Source organism: Saccoglossus kowalevskii, chromosome 6 (genome assembly GCF_978046115.1).
Source record: "Saccoglossus kowalevskii chromosome 6, keSacKowa6.1, whole genome shotgun sequence".
Lineage (NCBI taxonomy): Eukaryota > Metazoa > Hemichordata > Enteropneusta > Harrimaniidae > Saccoglossus > Saccoglossus kowalevskii.
Genome location: NC_140646.1, coordinates 39,811,513 through 39,831,144, shown reverse-complemented (window position 1 = coordinate 39,831,144; position 19,632 = coordinate 39,811,513). Strand labels below are relative to the sequence as shown.

Below are 19,632 nucleotides of genomic sequence, written 5' to 3'. Positions count from 1 at the left end.
CCAAAAAACGAGCCAAAACGACCCAAACAATAAAAAAAACAATAAGCCAAAACGACCACAACAAATCGTCAAACAAAGACTGTCCAATTACCGCGGTATTATTGCGACAGTCATTTTAAGGAGCACGCCGACCGGTGAGGGCGCTGTTATCATCTGGATTGCCGCTGTCCCGAAACCAAACACAAATACTACATTAAAATCTGAATAAACAATGATTAATAACAAACACATACATAATATAGATGAACAATAATAGTAAATAATGATAAGAAAATAAATAAATGTTATTATAAAAATCAAAATAATTTATAAATAATAAATAAAGAACAAACATACAGTGTTTAACAACTAAATTGCTAGTCAATAAATTTATTCATTTGTTGGTTTATCTTTAAGATACCACAGTAAGACAAATTGTTGGTCTTAATTTGAATAAGGTGTTTTTACTGATTTGTGATAGGTATTTTTGATGGTTAAAAAAACCTTTCACTTAGGTAACCGGGGTTCGGTCGTTTCCACGCTAGGCTGACAAAAGACACACACAAGCTTCTTTCATGTTCCCAAAACGATTCTCTGCCAAGTCCCTGGTTTTCACCCGAGACAGCATTAAATCCATCTTTATTTCTTGTCACCCCTTAACCAATTACAATCAGTATAAGAGACTCCAAGGCCTTGCCTTCCAACAAACAACCAATCACATGAAAGTTTTACACATCATAATCAATTAATTACTCGTCAAGCTGTCTAGAGAAAACATTTCTATACATTGTCAACGCTAACTAATATTGATGGGGTAATAATCTCGCACTAACATTCCACAAAGATACTACCTTATTTAAACTCGCAAACAACATTGGTTTAGAATTACAGCTACTGTCTTGTATCTTAAAAACTGCAGAGTCATAAGATGTTTTTGGTTGATTTCGACCAGCTCGCCATCTGGTCTTGTCATTAACATTTATCAGTATATGTCATGGCAACCACTGTCAAACTGACTGAAATATAAATCATGATACAACCCCCTGTTTTACATTCTGCATGTTCTCCGAACATACCGTTCCAATACCAAGGATGTCATCACATTTATATTTCACACGTCAAATACATCGACAATCGTTAAGCAAGTAAAATACACTCTAATATAACAAAATACATAGTTTCAAATGAGTAAATACAATGATTACATATGGTAAGTATAATTTCAAATAAAAAGCTATAAATTTAAACACTACTGTTATGATTCTAAAATACAATAGTTATATATATTTAAATAAAAAGATTATGAGGTTAAATACATTGGTTATATTTTCGAATATCCTACTCTATCAAGGAGAGGTGCCAGCACTTCACTTGCTATCCCAATTATTCAGTATTGGGTTCCCTATCTACTGCATATTAATAATATCCCTGGGAATCTCGGTATATACTTCAGATAGACCTACCAATAATCTATAATGATTCCCTACCTCTTCCACAGCCATGCACTTACTATCTTTCCACTTTGGTATCTTAACGGCTTTGGGCAAAGGAATTACACGTTCTACACCATGAAATTTGTATTTTAAATCACCCCATTCGATATTCAACACGGACGAAATTATACCACGTTCAACTGTTAAATTCTCGATTACGGGTCGCTTTGCAAAGGCCAAATGGCTCGGAGACACGTACAGGGTCATAACATTTACCAAGACATACAGCTTGTCATTGGATATCTCTAAAATTAACTTAGTACGGGGCAATTTAGGTGCACGATACATTATAGAGCGATTACGATAACACTTGCACAATCGAATAACCGCCAATATTAATAAGAATCCTGAACACATTAAAATCAGAATTAACGTTTCATTTCGAAGTTGGATCATGGAACTCTTCAAATCTCGCAAGGGATGGTCCGTAATTAACTCGTCTACTGGCAAATATAATGTTTTAGCCCGGACCCTGGGAAGGGATGCAATCAATATGCTCAAAGTTCTCACCTTACAAACTGTATATACTGACAAAATCAGTGACCCTGTGCTTATAATAGCCAGAATGGTTTCAATTATAGTAATAGTTTTGACTTCCAAAAACGGTAAGGCAGGGGTTTCATCCGTAATGTCGCTAAATAATTTGTCTACTTTAGAATAATAAATTGGTTTATTTTTCCTTAATAAATCTGCCGTTCTGTTTAAATCTACCACCAAACGTGCATCAGAACGTACAATTTCCTCGAAATTCCCTCTGTTAATGGTGATGTTAGGGAGTTGTACTCGCCACGGGTTTTCATACATCGATTCCCCCGTAATTTCCGTCAAATCATCTGGGTCATAAAAGGGTATTAAAAATGGCAAATTTACCGGATGCAGAAACGTGGGGGCCTCGTCTTCTGTGCAACTGGTTAACAATGGCGATATATAGAGATTGTCGGAATTTATAGCGCATCCACAGGGCAATTTAATTATACACATTGTACAACCTTCAATAGGCTCAGGGCTTTTATCCCCGCATGCTATTAACCATTTTGTATCATTGCTATTCACCAAAATATTCCCCTGTCCGATTTCGAGAATCTTAGGTTCGTATACTGGGTTGAGTATTAAATCTATTTTACATGTGTTATGAATTTCCTCTTTATTATCATAGAACAAGGCCTTCGTACACGACGACTTACGCATATTTATCATGGTAATCACAGAGGGACAATCTTTTACTGTCAGACCAGTACAAGACGAAATTTGGTCTGCACTCATTTCAATGTAGTAAGTTTCATCTTCATTAACCCCAAAATACTCTGCAACTGACGTTACCTTCGTGCGCCCGTTCTTTGCTGTATTATTGTCGAAATGCTGAGGTTTATCACCTAAATCATAAGGGAGGGGCATAGGCATGACTATCACTTTATACACTTCGAATATGTCGTTTTTTATAGTAATGGGAATTCCAACCTTTATGTACACATTATTGTCTGTACGCCGAAATGTCACTCTCGCATTATGGTAATAATAATTCAAATTCGTGTATGCTATATCAAAATTAGGATATTTCTTTCGTAGTTTCTTTCGCACTGCCCTTAAAGCATCCCCTAACACTCTCGGTCCTACCAACTGCAAAGGTAATCTTTCTTGTAATAACACATCAATCGAACTCACCCTACGTTGTGTCTCCCTTTCAAGTAACTGTAACGCTTGTAGGCGTTGAATAGCATATCGAAACATTAAATGTGTGGATCGCCGTTCATAATTTAATTCTTTTTCTAACGCCTCTTGATTTAGTTCCATTCTGTTCAAGCGCTTTCTCCATTGCGATAAATCAGATACGATCGAATAAATGGCCTCATGATTTTCCTTAATCCCATTCAGAGCATTCCCTATTCTTTTATTCATTGTGAAAACATATGAGTTTAAATCATCTTCGTACGCAACAATTTGATCTGTCATAACCTCGGTGGAACTTTCCAATGCCGCTACATGTCGTCTCAAAATATTTACGTCGTTCGACGTGGCCGTTCCGAATAAAGATTTCGATACCTTCCCTACAAAGTCTAATAATCCCCTTTTCTGCCGTTCATTTCCCAAATTCTTTTTCTCTATCTTTGGAAATAACACACGAATCGCTCGTTCATCTCTCGAAATATGATACATATAGAACTTATTCTGTTGTTCGACTAACTTCAAAGTTTCCCCGTATTCCTCACAAAACTTCGGAATGAGGTGAACTGTTTCGTTCGAACATAATGACTCATTCACACTCATCATAGGAATATCTAAATAAGGTATTGCGAACGTGTGATGCCAGTACGTTAGGCTGTTATCGATGTTTGCTACCCGTTCAAACAATACTCCATAATTGGGGCGCAGAACATAATCTCTCATCTGCACAGACGGTTTCCATCGTACGACCAGTAATACACTAATAAATATCAACGCTATTCTCATCTTGACATCAATTTCTCGGGAGACGCACTATAAATTAGTAATGAAATGAAAAGAAAGGGGTATGACACATGATAAATGAAAAATTCGTGGCCAATTCTCAATTTGCGTGGTCGAATGGTAGAATTAAGTACCCACCTAAAGCGTTTCCTATGTTCTCATCAAATTGTCCATGGCGTCACTGCCCGGCGTCTTCATGAAAGTGTGACCCCCAACACCAAACCCGTACGTAGCTATAGTGCGGACATAACACCTCCATGTAATTTAAACTTAGGCTTTATCATGGATTCTTTCCACGCTCCTTGAGAAATGATCTCGTATGAATGAATTCGTTAAGTATTATCGTTAGTAATGAATGATGTGCGTCCCAGGGCCCAAATAACACTCGTCTTGTCACACACTAACCTCTTTTTAATATACTTCTAAACCATTAATCAACTTTTCCCGCCTTCTTTTGTTTGCTTTCGTCGATCCCATAAGGGGTATCGGATGGTCTTCTAAAAATAATCTCGCCTGTTCGTTTAAATTCTCATAACATTCCCAAGAATTTTGATCTTTTGGGTACCCCACCCATTTAATAAGATACTCTTTTCTACCGTTCCTTAGCCTACCCTTAATAATCTTTTCGATACCAAAATATCCGCTATTCTTACTATTCATCTCTGTGTCTCTGAGCATACATACAATTCAATACCACAAAAAAAAACGGTAAAAAAAAGATAGAAAAGCAAGCAATACATTACATTACTGAGCAATAGGGTTAGGGTTCTGGAAAAGAGTTCAACGTCCTTATTGAGTTACACAGTGTCAGTTACAGTGTCCAGCGAGCAATACACAGATAGCTAAAGTTCTAATTCAAAGTCTATATAGCGTCTTCTTCTCTTGTCGTCGCGTTAGTCCGGGTCGTTCTTTGTCATCTTCTTGTCTTTAATGTCGCTCAATTCTTAATTATACAGTCCTATCCGGTACTGGTCCTTCCGAAGGGGTTCTGAAATCTTCATCTCTTCAGCGTTGTACATCGGTGCCATACTGGTAACGGTGTTAGTCGTCGAGCGCGGTTTCTGAGTCGTCTCTGCCATGGAGCTGTTAGTTCGGTTCACAAGAAAGACACCTCTTCGTCATTTCACTTTTCTTCACAGGATGATTTTTGTGTTGAACACAATGCCCAAGGGTTATCCACCACGTGTGATAGGTATTTTTGATGGTTAAAAACCTTTCACTTAGGTAACCGGGGTTCGGTCGTTTCCACGCTAGGCTGACAAAAGACACACACAAGCTTCTTTCATGTTCCCAAAACGATTCTCTGCCAAGTCCCTGGTTTTCACCCGAGACAGCATTAAATCCATCTTTATTTCTTGTCACCCCTTAACCAATTACAATCAGTATAAGAGACTCCAAGGCCTTGCCTTCCAACAAACAACCAATCACATGAAAGTTTTACACATCATAATCAATTAATTACTCGTCAAGCTGTCTAGAGAAAACATTTCTATACATTGTCAACGCTAACTAATATTGATGGGGTAATAATCTCGCACTAACATTCCACAAAGATACTACCTTATTTAAACTCGCAAACAACATTGGTTTAGAATTACAGCTACTGTCTTGTATCTTAAAAACTGCAGAGTCATAAGATGTTTTTGGTTGATTTCGACCAGCTCGCCATCTGGTCTTGTCATTAACATTTATCAGTATATGTCATGGCAACCACTGTCAAACTGACTGAAATATAAATCATGATACATTTACAAATCATCTGCCCTCGTCGACCTCCTGATAAATGCGTGTAATATAAATTTCGCATCATGCCCACTTTAAAACCAAGAACCTGTCTCAGGATTTTCATTTTAAGTACTGATTCGGATGACATTTTGTGCAGACAGCATGGGACAAATGCAAGTTCTGATAATATTGTTGTGCCATTCAATCATACTAATTGTCTAAGTTGCATAATAATTGACCATTTTCCCCGAAAATAATTTTATATTGTGAGAACCACTTATTTGATTTTACCCCAGACCATTCGTCCCGGTGTACACTCGTGTGGCGATAGCGATAACACCGGGACGAATGGTCTGGGGTAATTTGATTTGAATTTATACACTTATACAAACATTTGAGAGAATTTTCCTCTCCCCTTACTATTACAAATACCAATCAAAAATAATAAACTCTCATGACCCGTTTGTACCTCTGAGTTCATCAAAGTATATATTCTACGGTTTCAAATTAAGAGACAATATTATTTCCAACGTTGATTAAGATGGTATGAATCATGATGATCACACCTTTTGTGAACTTTTTGTTGTATATAAGGTCAACGCTTACAGATAATCGGAAAATGTTTTATGTTGTTATATGCACGAGTGAAAGGTGAATATACTGATCGGATTTCGTCCGACAGTTGTGAATATTGTACGTGTAGAACCCTTGTTTCCCTGATTACAGAATTCCGATTATCTGTAAGCGACACGAACCATTTACTGATTAAAATGTTGTTATTTTAGGCAAATATTTCGTAGATATTTTGCATTTAAAACCCATTTTCTCTGATTATAGATTAATTGTCCCTATGTGTATCATTCCGTTTCGTTTCGTTTCTTCGATTACAACGAGCAATGTTACCCTACCATTATGTCATTCTTGTTGACGTTCCTTTATGCGTTTTGTCTTGTTGGGTCCTCGGCGACAATAAAAGTAGTAAGCACATGGCAGGGACATGGGATTATGAATACAGCGTATATTCATTTGATATAGGGTTTACCACGATAACGAAATCTTATTAGTAGCACTCGCGGAGTTAAGGGGAGTTGGCAAGGCGCCTTCAGCCCGCAAACAAAATGACAAATGAATTGACAAACCCAGCCCACCTACGGCCACGTCAATAGGAGCGCCCTCTCTCCTCACCAATTTTCTGGATCCGCCAGTGAGTAGAAATAACGGAATCACAGAAAGCCGAGGAATACCGGGTTGATAATTTCAGATAATTCCAGAAGCCATGCATATTAATTACCTATTTTGCATAATAATTTTGCAGGCTTTTCCGTGCATAACTTCTAAACCCAGAGATGGAATTTTTTCTGTTGAATTTTGTTTTCTTATTTATAATATTATTTGCCATTTATAATACCAAATTGTTATCAGGATCTGCAGTGCCCATTATGGTACTACTCTAGTAGTACCCTCATACAGAAGGGTGGTTGATTGACTTTGGAGTTGAATGTCCATATGGCTTCACTAATCTAAATATATATTGCTTGAAATATTGAAACTTCTTTGATACTCTGATACCAGAAATAAGAAAGAAAACATTATCAGGAGAACAATAATCAATAGAAGCACATTATGGATTAGTTTTTAATAGGGTAATATTTTCACTGATATGTATATTATTTATTTATTTATTTATTTATTATTCTGTGTAATTTTATTATTCCGTAATTCGGGACAGCGAGAATCCAAATGAGAACAGCGTCCTCGTCGGCCGATGTGCTCATTAAAATGGCTGTCGCAATATCGCGGTAATTATGTATGACAGTATGACAGTTTTTGGCTTGTTTGGGTCGTTTTGGGGTCGTTTGGTTCGTTTTTGGGTCGTTTGGCTCGTTTTTGGGTCGTTTCGTAATATGTCTAAGCCCATTTGCCGGTACAGGACCTTGCCCCAATCTGATTAAAATAGGATCCTAGTTTGGGCTTTTTTTTTTTTTTTTTTTTTTGTTAAAATAATATCATTCATATTTTTTTCATATATTCTATTATTTTTTTTTAAATTTATTTGCTGGTATTTTTTTAAGTTTTGGTAATCGCGAAAGCCCACAAGGGGGCAAAAAAAAAAGAAAAAAAAAAAGCCCAAACTAGGATCTTATTTTAATCAGATTGGACCTTGCCCTTGCTCAAAATAATATGTTATGTTGTGCATTTATCATATTATGTAGTGCATTTTCATATTATGTAGTGCATTTATCATGTTATGTGGTACATTATCATGTTATGTGGTACAGTATCATGTTATGTGGTACATTATCATGTTATCTAGAGGGCGCTGTCAAGTTGATAACATGTAGCTTTGTGAACCTCTCCTGATTTTTCCCTTTTAGGTTAGTTTCTAGGTGAATCTCATTCTTTTTAGTGCAACCTAATTATTTATTAGGGTTACTGTTAACTATGTACTAAATCTTAGATCTTAAATGTGCCATAATGGGGCCTGTTTGTGACTTTTTTTTTAACCTCCTGTTAGGAAGGGCTTTCATTGTTTGTGAGAATATAAGACAGTGCATTGTTTGTTTACCCTTTTTTATGTAGACTCTAGGTAGATTTAACTTTTTTTAGTTGTTATTAGTCATTTTTATAGTTTTCTTTATTCTTGTTTTTATTTCCATTCCTATTTTTTTACCATTTTACCATTATTTTTGACAGTTTTTGACTACTTTATTTATTTTCACTGTTTTATCTTTTGTTCTAGTCCAGCCTTGACTTTAACACCTAATTATATAACATTTGACTTAACACCTAATTATATAACATTTGACTTAACGCCCAATTATATAACATTTGACTTAACACCTAATTATATAACGTTTGACTTTAACACCTAATTATATAACATTTGACTTAACACCTAATTATATAACTCTATATAACAGTGTCAAGGGTCAAGTTGTTTGTTACAGTGTCACTTCCTGTTACACTGTTACCATAATTTACCTGTACACTATGGCTTTAGGAAGTGATATTACCCCCTCTAAGCAATCTGATTAAAATCTGATGTAGTGTACGGGCTTTAATTATTTTGGCTATAAACTTATTTTAATTTTATTTTTTATTACTTTTGTTATTAATGCCCTTTTATTTTATTATTTTACTTTGATTTTGATTTTGTGATTTTTTTTAATTCCGCCCTACCTACATCTGACCCGGTGCCTATGTAACGAGATTTCAACGAGACCCACTATCAACGATTTTAGTCAACGAATCACAGACCTCCTTCTATACCGCACATGATGACGTCACCGGGCAGAGTCTGGTGGCAAACACACTCAAATAAAATGGCGTATACGACGTTAGCGACCGGGAAAAACACGGCTTTTCGGTAAGTTTATCATTGTCAAATGCAACGAAAGTCATTTTTATGTTAATATTGTGGCTCGAATGGTTCGACTTTAGATCGTTATTTTGCATAGTTATTCTGGGAGTGACGATTTTGTTTCCACCGGTTCGACCGAACACCAGCCTTGGAGACTGGTGGTGTTTTGTTGACGATCGGGCCAAAATCGTCTACGGTATTGAAGCCGTAGCTGTAAATATTCATCAAATTGTATCAACATTTTGTACATTATACAATAACTCCTTATTAAAGTAATTGAGCTGATTTGGACTGAAATAAAATATTTTTTATTTGGAACACATCGCAATTGATCAGGAAATGTTTTTTTGCTCCAATTTTCTGCGTCGATGCCGTGGGCCGCTGACCGTTATAAAATTTAAAATCAGTTTGCATTGTTTACTATAGCTGTTTACAGTGTTCTAATCATTACGATTTACTTATTTTTTTGCTTCCATTCTAGATAATTATGCTCAGTGATGTAAAATTTAAGCGATGACTGAATGAACGAACCTTGGCTGGCGAAGATGTATATCTGGAAGTGTACACATTTGTTGGAAGTGAAAAAAATATTCAATGTAATGACAAAAATTGTAAAATGCTGTGGAATTTCCTTTGCAAATACAAATATACTAGCAATTTTCTATTAATGGGTTATTCAAGTGGGCAAAATATAATGTACAGAAAGATTGCCCGTATACACTGAAAAGTAAGCAACCGACAGCCTGTATAAAAGGGGGGCTGTGATTGGCTGTTACTTGCGCGAGATTTGAACGAGACTTACATAGGCGTCGGATCAGATGTAGGTAGGGCGAAATTAAAAAAAATCAAAGAAAAATAATAAAATAAAAGGGCATTAATAACAAAAGTAATAACAAATAAAATTAAAATAAGTTTATAGCCAAAATAATTAAAGCCTGTACACTACATCAGATTTTAATCAGATTGCCCCTCTAAGCAACCATTAAATAATTATGATCAGGTTAAAGATTTTCTTGAGAAGTATATAGGTAGTGAAATAGATATCATTTTTAATAAATGTAGTGTTAGCATTAAATCATCTACGCATTTCAGGTATATTTGGATCCAGGCTCTCAAATCTGTTTACCCAGTAGAACAGTTGAATTGTTGTATAAAAAAGAATGAGGGAAGTGAACAACTTTATCTAATTAACTCTGATAATAGCACTGTAACATTTAAGATATACAAGAATGGTGCAGTTGTAATACAGAGCACTGATTACTTTAATTGGATTCTTAATGAAGGAAACATTTTCTTTCAAAAACTTAGTCAGTTATTAGATATTAAAGTAAAGGTAACACAACCTACATTGTCACATATGATAGCTGAAAGACCTCAGCGTGTAAGACAGCCAAACTTTTTTTGGCTTTATAGATGACAGATGTGGACAGGAAATCAAAGAAAAATGAAGACAAGACAAAGGAGAAGCTGAAAACAATTGCAAACACTGTAGCACAAACTAGCAAGACCAACAGACAATCCAATGAAAAACCTAGCAAGTCATGTAAAGATGAAGATATCATTCATACACCTTTTAAAATTGACACAAGAAGACCTACAGTAAAGGATGTTACTCCAAGCAGAATACCAGTCACGAATAATCCTAAGTCTTCACTTCTTGATATCATCAGTCTACTTGAACATATACAACAAACACAAGCATCATTGATGACAAATTTAGACTCAAAGATCACTGAAGGTTGTAACCAGATCCTTAAAAATCTCACATCACCAGATCATAGTAAGTGTAATAACCATGATGTTACTGCTTTAGAAAAATAAATTAAAACACTAAAACAGGAGATTAACAACCTTAAGGACACATTGAGGGGAAAAGAACAGAAAGAAGAACAATTACAGATGAAATTAAACAGTCTCATAGTTGATGATAATAATACAAACGTACAGTTATCACAAATGAAAGAAGAACTATCTAATAAGACAAAAGTGATTAATAACCTCAGAAGTGAACTTGATAAGAAGCATTTCAATTTCATCGACGAAAGTTTTGATAAATTGCACACTTATTTAGATGAAGCGATAAGAAAGGAAACGATACCAGCGCATACCATTAACAACAGCAAACCTGCAATAACCATAAATAAGAATGCTGATAATGAGAAAGGCTGGACAACAGTAGTCTCACCCAGGAAAATGAGAAAGCAAAGATCAACAGGTAAACCAATTCCAGCGACAGCTACACGAAAAGAGAGGCCCCCTGCTTCAGTACCACCTGTTTATAGTTCACCGAACAAGACTCACCACAGTAATATTCGCAACATCCCTAGGAGAGTTGAACATTTGACCTTGAGCGATTCCCAAACATCCAACATCAGTAATGCCAGATTAGCAAAAAATCAGATGGTATTAATCTATCGAGGAGCAACCATTGATTCAATGAGACATGCTGTTCTTGAAAATGATATTCCACTCTCCATAAATAGTCTCACTATTAATATTGGTGGTAATGACATAGATAATGGAAGCAGCATGGACAAAATCATTGATAATTACAAATATTTGATATCTACTGTACAACAGAAACTACCAAATACCAAACTATTTCTATGTGATGTTACTATAAGAAGTACTTGGAATAGGAAAACAATGGAATCTTATGAAGCAGTCAACAAAGCAATTGGAAGGATGTGCAACAAGACCACCAGATTCACAGTGAGTCAGTCTCATCTAAGTAAAGATGGCATCCATGTAAGTAAAGCAGAGGGTTCAGTCATCCTTATTAACAACATCAAATCAGCCATCATGAAGCATTTTAACCTTGAAGCCCGTCCAGAAAGAAATATCTACATGTATAAACCATCATACATCATTTCAACTGACAGAACAGATGCCAGTTACTCAGCTATTGCTGCAACACCTGGAAAACATTACAACTCCCAACAAGTTTGGAGAAAAACTGGTAATGATAATCTAATCTCCAGAGTGAAATTCATTGAAACTCAACTGCAATCACTGCAATCAGACTCGAAGCAATAATTATCGGCAGTACAACAAATACAAGAATTAAACACCGACTATTACATATTGGTCAATTAAACTCACAAGGACTACGTTACAACTATATACCTAATACATCAGCCCAAGACAACAAGACAAAACAATTGCTGAATTTACAAACAACAATCCAAGAATACCACATTTATGGCTTCACGGAAACCTGGCTAGATAATAATTCCATCAACCTTATACCAACTCCAGAAGGATATTTCGCTTTCCATAAGATTAGGGAAAAGCCAAACAAAGCATGGCGCAACTCAGGCGGCATTACCATCTTCATTCAACAATCAATCAAACTTCGTGTAACTATTCAACTATGGGGTGAGAATACCGCCAAAATTAGCTTTGTGCCATTATTTGAACATTGTTTAGTTGTTTGGTTTCTATTTTGAAACTTGTTTGGTTATTATTTGGTCATTATTCGGTTATTTGGTATTTATTTAAACATTATTTTGCGTTTATTTCATTATTGTGTTATCGTATTGCTATTGTTTCATTATTTCAACTTTATTTCTCAATTATTTCATTATTGTGTAATTGCTACAATATTATTTTGTCATTGTTTAATTATGTTACAATTGTGTTGTTATTTAGACATTATCTTGACGTTCAATTGTCATAAGATTCGGTTATTTTCACGTCCAAATGTCTTGACACTCGGTTCGCTTAACTTGCGATTACCTCAACATTCGATTACCTGACCTACATTAGCTGACCCCGCTATACATGTAGTATTCAATCCATAGTCCCGGACCGCCTCCGATAAAGCATTGCTCATGATGGCAATGTAGCATTTGTAAATTTCTAATGATGGCCGTTTCATCAACATCCAGGGAACTGGCTGAGGTCGTCCGAGCCTGTCGTGACGAAATATCAAATGCCGCAAAACTTGTTGTTGACACGACGCGCTCCTAGCGAAATTCGCGAGAGATGATCCGGCTTGATCATTAGATGATGACCAGAATGTGCCAAGAACCAATCACAAGACCCGTGTCGTGAACTCGCGAAATTTGAAAGAGCAACTAATATTCTTTAAGCTGGTATTTTTTTATTGATTTTATTTTTCATTCTTTTCGCCTGTTTTTCCAGTTTAAAAATATGAGCTGACTGGAACCTTTATCCCCCCCCTTTATTCCTTGTCTATTTCTAATAAACTAGATACCAGCCGATCACGCCCCCCTACCGCGTACAGTGGGGTCCCTGTTGTCTAAGCTGTGAAAAGTGAAATTAACAATTCGTTTCTGATGACGAGGCAGCTTGTTGGAACTGGCCCCGGCATTAGCAATGTATTACAATCATGCAGGACTGTGTTACAATCAGGTGCAGCCAATGGAACTGTTTATCGGAAAAGCTGGTCCAAGGGATTTTTGTTGAGGGCAGGGGATTTTTTTCGATTTTTTGTAGAGGGTAGAGGGCGGAAAATATCAATACCCCCCCCCCCCCCCAGTGGGCAGGGCAGATTTATTAAAAAAATGGAAGGACAGGGAAACTTAGTGGGTAGGGTACTTACATGAAAAATGTGGCAGGGTGGGCAAAACAGCCTTTAGGGCAAGGTATAAAATGTATAATTTCGTGCCGCCCCATCTGAAATACAGATGTGAACTAAAACGAGTGCCAAAAACGTACAACGTTGCCATAGATCCCGTCGAGTAAAAAAAAATTTAGGACGGAGGTGTTCTCATTGACCCAATAGAAATATGGTGTTTACTCTGATTTTCGAACAAATATTGGCCAAACTAATACTCGGTGTGCTTACTTGTAGTTACCATATGATTACATGCATGACATTAAATACGGAGATAACATGAAATGATTATGAAATGTTATGAAATGATGATTTTAAGCAGTGTATACTGTCAATAAATGTGCTATGAATAAACACAAACATACATTATTCTATAAACCGTATAAGGTTATATATAAAGATCCATAAAACGAATGAACCCCGCCCACACATACTGATATTTCTGGAAATTACGTAAATACATTGTGTGGTGATACTGAGCAGCAAATGTTTATAACCACAGTTTCATCTATCGAGAACCTTGTGCAGCAAGCGAAATTTCACAGTTACAACTGCAACTGTTTATTTAGTCCATGGCGCAACTTATGAAAACCCGGTGGAAACGGGGGCTTGCATTTCGATGGAATTCATCTCCCCATCTACCAAAAGCAAATTTCTAGTCAACTACAGAATTGGGTTTTGTGAATCGTCGGAATAGGCTACTTTGGCCAGTAATATATGGGGAATTTGACGGAGGAGATATTCACAGTAATCGAATCAAAACAAAATTAAAACTGTGAAACTGCTTTGCGAGCGGAAGTCGACATTTACGAAAACCTCGAAGACAGCATAATTATGATTACTGCAGATGCGAGGCATGGCTGGCGAAAAACTCTCGTGACACTGACGTGATTGCTATTGGCAATGAAACCCACAAATTCATTGCCAATGCAGTTGTTACCAACGAAGACATCCGATTTCGAAGCGCCATGAAATGAATGGCCCGCTACAAATCAGCCGTACAAATATACCGGCATCTTGACAATAATGGAGTGAACGTAAAAAATCACGCCTGAGATAAGAGAGGCCGGGGAATGAGAATCAGAATGATACATGGTTCAACTTTTACTAAAAAAAAGAACCGTGATGGCACTACCAAGTCCGCTGAAAGGCCGGTCATTGACCGTGTCAGTCGTGTCACGATCAACTGTGTAATAATTCCCCCTCACTTCAGTCATCGCATTTGGAGAAGTAATATTCTCTAACCAAGTTTGCGGGATATGATATTGCGTCACGACAGCCTCTGACGACCTCAGTCAGTTCCCTGGATGTTGGTGAAACGACCATTATTTAGAAATTCCCGCAAACTTTTACAAAGGTCGCATTGCCATCATGAGCAATGCTTTAGCGGAGGCGGCCCGGGACTATGGATTGAATATTACATGCATAGCAGGGTCAGCTAATGTAGGTCAGGTAATCGAATGTTGAGGTAATCGCAAGTCAAGCGAACCGAATGTTGAGGTAATCGCAAGTTAAGCGAACCGAATATCAAGACATTTGGACGTGAAAATAACCGAATCTTATGACAATTGAATGTCAAGATAATGTCTAAATAACGACACAATTATAACACAATGACAAAATAATATTGTAGCAATTACACAATAATGAAATAATTGAGAAATAAAGTTGAAACAATGAAACAGTAGCAATACGATAAGACAATAATGAAATAAACGCAAAATAATGTTTAAATAAATACTAAATAACCGAATAATGACCAAATAATAACCAAACAAGTTTCCAAATAAAGACCAAACAACTAAACAATGTTCAAATAATGACACTAAGCTAATTTTGGCGGTATTCTCACCCCGTATTCAACAACAAACAAGCGACTTTACTCTGTGATGCAGATTGTGTAAAGACTTTTTAAAATTGGAAAAGGATATTTACCTGTGTACAGTCTACATTCCACCATCCAACTCATCATATTATGAAAAGAAAAATACAGATCCCTATAGTATATTACAATCAGAAATCAACACCTACAAACAAAAAGGTTATGTCATGCTACAAGGAGATTTCAATGCCCAAACAGCCAACTTAGTGGACACTATAGAAGACGATGAGGACAACTATATACCAACACCTGGTATGTACACATGTGATACACTAACCAAAAAGTAACATAACATGGACACCCAGAAAAATACATTTGGAGAAGACTTGATAATCAAAGAAAGCTTAGAAAGAACTCCCGTGTGCTGAGAGTTTTGGAGACACATTACAAATTAATTCAAAATTACTTATACTTGAGATATTGATGGAATAGCTGAAAACTAATTATGCAAATAAGGTAACTAATATGAACAGATTTAAGTGTAAGACAATTAAGGTCTGCACAATGTACCAAGTTTCATTGAAATGTGATTAGAACCAAAAAAATATTAATTATTATACTAATTAGAGAATTAATATGAACAGATTTTAACCCAAAATTAATCAGACTCCCCTGGCGGCAATGATAACATGCGAACACGGAGCCAACAAATGAGGTTTCAACTGGTACTGGTATTATTATACTCTGCAAACATCAAGTACAATAACGCGGTAAAACTCCACTACTCCAATAACTAGATAGTATATACTTAAACTCCAATACAATTCAACGAGATCTCCGATCTGAACTCAGTGCTGAACAACTCCCCTATATATACCCCCACTGTCAGCATACATAATGAGTCTGGAATTTACTATAAATTTCTAGAATGTTCCATTACCTTCTATTGCCTCCTACAGTGTTCTATTACCTATTCAACCATTTTCTAAAAAAAAATCTAGAATACTCCACCCAGACACAGTAAGGTTCTAGAACATTCTCAGTGACACAGATTTAGAAAAAGCACCGTACTGTAGACCATATTCTAACACTACACACCATGGTAAAAAAATACCAATCAAAGAATAAAAACCTGTATTGTTGCTTCATCGATCTGAAAAAATGCTTTGATACAATGTAGAGAACTGGTCAGCTATACAAATTACAAAGGAACAACATTAATGGCCACATATACAAGATAATCAAAAGCATGTACAGCAACATTATTTTCCATGTAAAACTGAAAGACAAAATTACACCAACCTCCAAGACTGATAATGGAGTAAAGCAAGGATGCCCACTTAGTCCAACATTTTTTAGCATTTTTATCAATGACTTGGTCGAATTGTTAAATGTCACTGCAGTTGATGAGCCGGAACTTGACAACCAACCAATATCAAGCTTACTATTTGCCGACGACATTGTACTCACCTCAACATCGAAGACTGGTCTGCAGTCATCACTTGACAACCTTTATAACTACACCAATAAATGGGGACTGGAAGTGAACACGATGAAATCAAAAATTCTAATATTCTCAAAAAACCGCCACAAAACAGATGTATCATCATTCAGATATGGCGACACTACTATGGACAAAACTGACAAATTCACGTACCTGGGTTCAACTTTTAGCTCAAATGGTTCCTTAATCAACACCGTGGACAAACTCCCGGATAAAACAAGGAAAACAGAATATATACTATCAAACATTTACAAGAACAATACAAACAACATTAAGCTTAAGACAAAACTATTTGAAACAGTCCAACTGCCAATACTGAAATTTGGGGAATAACAATTAAACCAGACAAGTGGGACAAAACTGAAACTGTAGACACATTCTAAATGTTAACAATAGAACAAGCACAATTGGTTGTAGACTTGAACTCGGGAGATTACCATTAATCTCAAATATACAGCTACAATCTGTTAAATATTACCAAAGTATTAGGAACAATGGTCCTATCAGTTACACATACCATGCAGTTAGGGAACTTGAACAACGTTGTTATAAAGACTCATGGATTGAAGGCATATACAAAATTAGGGACATTTACAATATAAACCCTATTACCATATCAAAAAAGTCATTCTTAGAGAAAACTAAGAACCACTACACAGATTCATGGATTAGCGATATTAATAAAACAGATTCTAAGCTCAGAACATACAGCCTCCTTAAAAATGATATCAGTACGTCACACTATCTGCATTTATTACATAATAGAGATTGAGCTGCCATAAACTTCAAATTGAAGTTGACAGACATAAAAGGCCAACAATACCAGCAGAAATAAGAATCTGTAAAAAATGCACTTCATCAGAAATTGAAGATGAAATACATTTTGTAACAGGGTGTGATTTTTATAATACTGAAAGAGAAATACTTTATACAGAATTCACAAATGTACTCCCCACTTTTCAATCAGAAAACAATATAAAGAAATTCAAAACTGTTATTAATACAAAAGAACATAAATAAATCAGGCATGTGACTAAATACTTAAAACTTTGTTTCAAGAAACATGACACATAGACATGTACTTATCATACATAATTGTATATCACCACACTATCTCAGGCTAATTTGCCATTTTAAACTGCATTTATCTTAATTTTCTTTAACTTCTATTTTGTTACCGTTTTCTAAAATTTATTACATAACAGCCTAAAATGATTTGTTAACTTTCATTATGGTGTAATAAATGAAATTATTATTATTATGTGGTTCAATTACCATGTTATGTAGTGCATTTGGCAAGAGTTCCTTTTGTCCCCCACCCAATCCCCATCCCTAACTCAACACTCACTCCCAGTTACCCAATTCATTTATATATGCCCCCTCTAGATAACTATAGATGTCCTTAGGAGGGGCATGTACAATTAAATGGGGAGTGCTGGAGGGGAGGGTAGGGTTAGGGTAAATTCCAATTCCCCTTCCAAAGTTGTAAACACCTTTTGTTATGTAAATCACAAGCACACCTGATAGATTCCAAATGTTCTTCCAGAATTGAAAACAAGTATGACCTGCCAATCACCTTTATCACAGTTATCACAATACACACAGTTTCTTCCCATGATTCTATGCACACTTCCATTTGCAGGGTTTGAGGTAATATGACCAAAATATATAATAATAGATGCTGACACATAGCATAGTATAATATAGAGACCTCAGTCACAATATGTATACATCTATATAAAATTGTTAATTGTAGTGCTATATTATGTATGGAATGTGTGTAAAAGAGTGTATGTAAAGATATCCGATTGTAGCTACCCTAGGGAAAGATATGATCAAAAGACATTTACAAAAACCTCATATCACATTTTGGTCCTAACTTTGATTCTGTGTACATCAGTTGTTGTGAATGCTGCAGAAACTGATCATTTCTGGTTATGTAGTACATTGAATTTTGTATAATAATGTACACATTGACCTGGGAGAGTGAATGTACTTTGTATATTGTTACTGTTATATGTTCATCGTACCTTGTTGAGTTTATTTCAGATGGCTTATCAGTGTCAATAACAATGCAATAACTAGAACATGAACAAATCGTTATACTTGTACTAATTAATAATGTTACCTCGTCCACTCAAGACATCATCATCTTTTTCTGAATACGTATTGTAATGAAACGTTTTTTGTAATCGTATGAAATAAACATAACAAGTCATTGAAAATGACACAGTCCCTGTTAAATTTTTGAAAGTTCTCTTTGTGCTCGTCATATTAAAGCGGAGGGGTTGTCCCGAGCGTGTCCTTGAAACTTGATTTCCAAGTGGCGTATACAACAGATTGTTCATTTACATCAAAACATGTGTTCCGTGTAGTAGTAATATGGCCAAAAATAAAAACAGCCGTTATTCGGCCATCTTTGATCTGATTATGAAACACACTGATATGTATTATGTATGTGTCAAATACGAATGAAAATGGTACATAAATTGTGGAAATATAGTAGTAAGGACAAAAAGTCAGATGGCTTCGTTGACCAGATTTTGAAACAAATTGTCATGGACATGCATCCTAACATGTATAAAGTACATGTATGTGCCAAATTTGAATGAAAACTGACAGAGCACGTCCAAAATACAACATTTAAAAAAACCAAGATGGCTGCCAGTCGACCATTTTGAATCGAATCGCTAAACCACTGCATGTGCATATGTCGAACAT

General features: G+C 35.9%; 1 protein-coding gene and 1 long non-coding RNA gene across 3 annotated transcripts; one reads left to right on the top strand and one right to left on the bottom strand.

Annotated features, from left to right (window-relative positions):
• Positions 1-1,385: 1,385 nt before the first annotated feature.
• On the bottom strand, positions 1,386-4,131 carry LOC146742779 (uncharacterized). Its single transcript, XM_085500706.1, has 2 exons — positions 4,056-4,131; positions 1,386-3,947 (listed from the first exon to the last, which is right to left on the bottom strand). The coding sequence occupies exon 2, from the start codon at positions 3,918-3,920 to the stop codon at positions 1,386-1,388; it is 2,535 nt and encodes an 844-aa protein (XP_085356832.1). The 5' UTR covers positions 3,921-3,947; positions 4,056-4,131.
• A 4,622-nt stretch (positions 4,132-8,753) lies between these two features.
• Positions 8,754-10,448, top strand: LOC146742778 (uncharacterized). 2 transcript variants are annotated; one of them, XR_014929863.1, is made up of 3 exons: positions 8,765-9,009; positions 9,485-9,599; positions 10,417-10,448. It is a non-coding gene; the product is annotated as an uncharacterized LOC146742778 (long non-coding RNA). The 2 variants fall into 2 exon arrangements; XR_014929862.1 differs by lacking the exon at positions 10,417-10,448 and having other exon boundaries at positions 8,754-9,009; positions 9,485-9,620.
• Positions 10,449-19,632: the final 9,184 nt, after the last annotated feature.

Bases quoted from the DNA above. Each gene is read 5' to 3' on its own strand.
- LOC146742779 (XM_085500706.1), bottom strand. From the start codon at position 3,920: ATGAGAATAGCGTTGATATTTATTAGTGTATTACTGGTCGTACGATGG.